The sequence below is a fragment of the Brassica oleracea genome, chromosome C9, assembly GCF_000695525.1.
Source record: "Brassica oleracea var. oleracea cultivar TO1000 chromosome C9, BOL, whole genome shotgun sequence".
Taxonomy (NCBI): domain Eukaryota; kingdom Viridiplantae; phylum Streptophyta; class Magnoliopsida; order Brassicales; family Brassicaceae; genus Brassica; species Brassica oleracea.
In genome coordinates, this window is record NC_027756.1 from 8310848 (window position 1) to 8316014 (window position 5167).

Consider the following 5167-nt stretch of genomic DNA (forward strand, 5'->3'; position numbering starts at 1 on the left):
TTTTAACAGTTTTAGTAATTTATAGTCGTTTTTTAAAATTCAAAATATAACATATACAGAAAAATCTAAATTTTTATAATATGGTTATTGTGATTTTTTTTAAATTATTTTAATAGTTTAAAATTAAACAAATTTGATAGAAGATACATTTTTTTTATCAGATCTTTATTATTCAAAATCATTAATTGTCATATATACTTTAGCCACATTAGGCAATTCCGTAATCTTTATTTAAGGAAATAATAAATGACATTAATAATAAATTTATGGTTAGTTTAATAAAAAGCTTATTATATAATTAGATGGACCAACATATTTCTCTAATAATTCTAAGAATCATCCTAGTGATGACACGTGATTACAAAAAGAAGTTGTAATGTTTCACAAATAATATATAGGGGATAGTTAACCTAATCTCAACAAAATAAAAGCATAAGCATTTTGTAATTACATATTAGGATGTTTATACGTAAATATAAATTAAAAAAAAAAAGTGAGTTTTAAACAGTATAACATCCAAAATTTCTGTTTTGATTAATATAGCAGAAGTTCATTCCTAGATTCAAAAAGATTGATAATGACACATTGAAAGAGAGCGTGATTCATTATGATCTTTTAACATATACCTGAAAAATAACAGTGTAATAACATATTATGGCATCCGGCTATATTTTTAGAGAAACTTAAATTAATTTTAACTAATACTTTACTTGGACATGAACATTTCAACATCTTCATTTAACAGGATTGAACATATACTGGAAACAATGCAAATCAGAATGAAGAATCATCTTGCCATGATCAATACCCACACAATACACAAAGAAATTATAAATGTAGTACTAAACGCTCAAACAATCATACTATAAAACCAACAACACAATAACATTATTGTAAGGATGTGGTTCGATCGGAATCAGAACTGGAATCAGAAGTTTATGGAAGCTTTCAGAATTTTGTTTTCAATACGCTGCCGTGTCTGCCAAATGTATACAAAGCGTTTACCTTTTTCATTGAACATTTTCAGTCAATATAAAAACAAACATATTCAAAAGCTACAAACAAAGTTGATCTTTACATGTTCCAAGTTCATGATGCTTCTTGTTCAGCATGTTGCTTTTGTGTCTCAGCCTCTAACTTCCTCAAAGTAGTCGAACTTATCTTATCCCCACTTGATCCATCAGAAACTATTTCAACAATCTCAATCTACAAGGAAGAAAATGATAAGGGTTTGACGATTGAATCTTTCAAAATTCACCACAAGGTTAAGGCTAGGTGAATAAAGAAAGATGAACCTTGAGTTGAGAAAGACCCCTCTCTGCTCTCTTTCTGTTAACTGACAAACCACCAGGTAACGTCTCTTTGCTGCAGGTTATGATTAGTTAAAGCCACGGATGTGAACAGAAAGGAACATGTGAAAAAAAAGAGATTAATAGACACAAGGCTAAACCTGACTACAATAGCTTCCAAAGTTTCATCGACAATAGAAGGTCCATATGGATCAGTAATGGGCTCGGTTTGCACAACCAGCCCAGGTTTGATAGACTACATACAAGACCATGTAGACAAGTAAATAAGAGTAACTCTTTAACTCATATCTTTTGTCACATTAGTTAGTTCACAATTCACATTGGAGTAAGAAGACTATTCAAGTAGCTAACGAGAGAAAATTTCATCCTATGGTATGGGTGCAATTACCTTGACATAGTTCTCCACATTACGCATCCTTTCTTCAATTGGTTGTATCATCTCAGAGAACTGTACACACAACAGAGTGTGCCATAAGAGCTCACCACACCAATTTGTTCACTAGTTAACTCCTTTATTGATAGAAATAGAGCAGACATCTAACCGGAAACACTCTGGGTGAAACAGAGACTAGCTTCTCTCTGTGTGACTTACTTGCTTGTTCGTCAACATAGGGCCATCACATACTCCAACAACTAATCGTTCCCTGGCCAGTTCCGCCGCCGCCTGATTCGATAAATTTCGATTCGATTCTCAAAAAAACTCATACATACGCAGAAATCGCAGAGAGAGAGAGAGAGAAAAAAAACAATTAACCTTGAGGAAAGTGCGATGCCCATCGTGCAATCGATCAAAAGTACCGCCTAGAACGACAGCGCCGAAAGAATTCGCCGTAGAGACCTCTGAATCCTCTGCTGCTGCCATTTTCGATTACGACGAATCCGCCGGAGAAAGAAGACCTTTTGAAATTTCGTTCGTATCTCATTTTTTCCCGGTTCGAGACCATTTATAGCCGATCCAATCACTTATGAACCGAACAAACCAAACCAAATTTTTGGTTTTCGGTTCAAATTTTGTTATGAATTGGATTCAATTTGATAAATTAAAAAGAGACGTGTTATTTGTTCGGTTTGATGATCAATAACCTAGAATTTTTACACAAAAAAAAAAAGAAGCTATACCAATTCTAACCTAGCTACATCAAAAAAGCTGTTAATGTCAAACAGAAACAGCTAACCGGTCGGTTCAACATTAAATAGATCCAATTTCATTTAATTTTAGACCGAAGAAAACAAAATCACTTGTATATTTCGTAACGCTTCACCGTATCTGCAGCTTTCACGATCATTCAGCCAGAACAAAAGAAATGAACCAGGCTACAAAAACATCTATGTTTCCAAATCAGAGAGCTTGCTGCTGCTGCTGCTTTGTTGGCTTGAAGCACTCTTGCAAGAAGTTGTGAAGCTGCGAGGAGTACAAGTCTGGAAAGTTCCGGTAGTGATCAACATGAGGAGACGACTTGAAATTGAAAGACTGTACCTTTCTCCCAATCTTCTGCTGTTCTTTGATCCGGATCTCTACGGAATGCGAAGGAACAACTTTGTCACCAGAGCTGTAAAGATAAAGCTGAGGGCATGGAGGGTGGTTCTCATAGAGTCTCTGGGTGATCCTCGTTAGCCTCCTGCAACACTCACGACCAATGACTAACCAGTACCAAGTCAAAAAAAGAAACAGATGGGTGCATATAAAGCTTACATGTTGACCTCTGGGATGTTTAAGACAATGGGGAATAGTTTCTCTAGAGATGATAGCATCATGCTTTCGATTCCTAGAGGTTCTTTCTTTTGCTCATCTTCTTTTCCAGGACTGTTTGGTTCAGTGTTTATGGTGGAGCTACGTTTCTTCAGTATAGCAGCAGTAAAACCAGCTGCCCAAATCTGCAAGTAAACCATGAAATCTATAGTCGAATCTTAATAATAACATACTCATTGCTAAATCTATGTCCCTCCAGTGATTAGATGTGTATGAAAACTATACTGTCATAACGGATGCGAGAAGACAATGCGGAAACAATGAAAATGCAGTACTGCTAAGTTTCAACATAAGGAGAAACATTTAAAAGTTCAAACCTTGGTATCTAGAGGATCTGCTCCTCCTGAATCAATGATACAACCCTTAATCTTTTCTACTAACTCTTGTCTGCCCACAAAGCTCTCCAGCAAGGTACCATAGCTGCCAAAAGAATAACACTAGTGAGTAAAAGTGTTTGCTAGTTTCAACACATTCTTACCCAAAAAAAAACAAACACTAAGTTCATCATCATCATCATTAATGAGAAGATGAAAATTGTTTAATTATCATCATTAGTAACCAAACACTAGTTTCAACCTTTTATTTTTATTTTTCTTAACATTTTCATCAGTAATGAGAAGATGAGACTGATAATCAAACCTACACAAGCCAACCAGTGTTACTGAAACTGTGGAACACCAAGCACTTTTCTCTCCCGCCCTCTTCTTTCTCCGACACCCACTTGACCAACTCGTTCCCAAACTCATCTATCCGCCGCTCAAGCCTCCGTCCAAGATCAAGCCTGAGCAAATCCCTAACGTCGACGGTGAAAGTAACGGCGTTGATTCCCCTGGAGTTGTACCACTCCACGTATCTCCTTAGGTGTTTCGCTCTCGCTCCCAACCACCCGAGGAGAACCACCGTCGTCTCTTTCCCGCTCTCCCCGAACGTATTCGCGTTTCCCTCTCCGTTCACGGTCCGTGGAGCTCTGTTCCAGACGGCGACGCCGTCGCTGGGTTCGGATCGGAGCGGGTTAGCGTGAGCGGCGGAGTTCTGGAGGTGGAGATTCGACGTGAGGGAGAGGAGAGATTTGAAGAGGTTGGGATTCGAGGGGAGCGAAGAGCAGCAGCGTATGCGAGCGGCGGAGGAGGTTGAGGGTTCTCGGAGAACGGCATTGCGAGAGGGAAAACAGAGGTGGTTTGTGGATTTGAGAGAGAGGGAGTATGGGTTTGGATTGATCTTGGTGAGAAGGAGACGACGATTGAGAGCGCAAGTATTGAAGATTCTTGCTGTTGCTTCCATGGCGAAACTCCGTCGACAATCTCACGGTTTCATCTGAAAGTCGCTAAAAAGAACATATTTAGGAAATCAAACACTCTGTTTTGTGCAGAGGTTTTGGTTTTGTCTGGTCTAGTCTAAGAGGATCAGATCCGTTGTTCTCTTCACAGATTGAGATATTGACCATGAAATGTTTCATCATGAAACAAACACTCTTTTTCACTCAGCGGGTTTCGTTTCGTATGATTTGTTGGGATTTGGGAAGAGTTTTCTTGAGAAGAAATTAGTGAGAGGTTGAGCTGCAAAAGCATCCCTAAGAGGCTCTCGGTGCTTCTCATGTTTCGTTAAAGCTACCTCTCGAGACTTTGAAATGTGTCACCTGTTCGGTTTATAAAATAATGGTTTTTCTTGCTTCTTACAGATCGGTGATGATCATAAAGCAAGCAAACTGCAGAGTCTAAGTAGTTTTCTCTACCTACTTCTGTGAGGCAATTATGACCAGAGAGTACTGAAAGATGTTAATATAGTTTTGTGTTATTAGTTGTCCACAAGGTAGTGAATCCAAGCCAATCCCCTCATCAAGTCATGTAATCCAAAATAATAATAATACACATTATCTCACAACAAGAAAACATAATCTTAACAAGGGCGGTTTTCCTCGTGAGTTTGTCGTAAAAGAAGAATTACGACGAATTAGCGAGGAACCACGTTTGCTCGTTACTCATCTGTCGTAACACATATTTCCTCGCTAATTCGTCGTAACTTAGCGAGGAATATATTTCGTCGTAAAGACGAAGTAGATACGTAAAGACCACGTCAATATTCCACGTAAGGAGGTCGCTATATTTCC

General features: G+C 38.1%; 2 protein-coding genes across 2 annotated transcripts; both read right to left on the bottom strand.

The window, feature by feature from the left end:
- Window positions 1–923: 923 nt before the first annotated feature.
- Window positions 924–2199, bottom strand: LOC106316486 (phosphopantetheine adenylyltransferase). Its single transcript, XM_013754384.1, has 6 exons — window positions 2065–2199; window positions 1903–1974; window positions 1699–1758; window positions 1451–1545; window positions 1296–1365; window positions 924–1206 (listed from the first exon to the last, which is right to left on the bottom strand). Exons 1-6 carry the CDS (start codon window positions 2170–2172, stop codon window positions 1090–1092), a joined length of 522 nt encoding a protein of 173 aa, XP_013609838.1. The 5' UTR covers window positions 2173–2199; the 3' UTR covers window positions 924–1089.
- Window positions 2200–2499: 300 nt separating this feature from the next.
- LOC106313594 (transmembrane protein 53) lies at window positions 2500–4752 on the bottom strand. The gene is made up of 4 exons (XM_013751452.1): window positions 3704–4752; window positions 3378–3480; window positions 3004–3185; window positions 2500–2929 (listed from the first exon to the last, which is right to left on the bottom strand). Exons 1-4 carry the CDS (start codon window positions 4339–4341, stop codon window positions 2650–2652), a joined length of 1203 nt encoding a protein of 400 aa, XP_013606906.1. The 5' UTR covers window positions 4342–4752; the 3' UTR covers window positions 2500–2649.
- Between the last annotated feature and the right edge of the window lie 415 nt (window positions 4753–5167).

Excerpts from the sequence above, each read along its gene's own strand:
- LOC106313594 (XM_013751452.1), bottom strand. The coding sequence starts at position 4,341 with ATGGAAGCAACAGCAAGAATCTTCAATACTTGCGCTCTCAATCGTCGT. Across the intron at positions 3,481-3,703 it reads AGTAACACTGGTTGGCTTGT|CTATGGTACCTTGCTGGAGA; the intron begins GTAGGTTTGATT and ends TTCTTTTGGCAG. Across the intron at positions 2,930-3,003 it reads AACATCCCAGAGGTCAACAT|GAGGCTAACGAGGATCACCC; the intron begins GTAAGCTTTATA and ends TGAGTGTTGCAG.
- LOC106316486 (XM_013754384.1), bottom strand. The coding sequence starts at position 2,172 with ATGGCAGCAGCAGAGGATTCAGAGGTCTCTACGGCGAATTCTTTCGGC. Across the intron at positions 1,975-2,064 it reads GGCATCGCACTTTCCTCAAG|GCGGCGGCGGAACTGGCCAG; the intron begins GTTAATTGTTTT and ends TTATCGAATCAG. Across the intron at positions 1,207-1,295 it reads GGGGTCTTTCTCAACTCAAG|ATTGAGATTGTTGAAATAGT; the intron begins GTTCATCTTTCT and ends TCTTCCTTGTAG.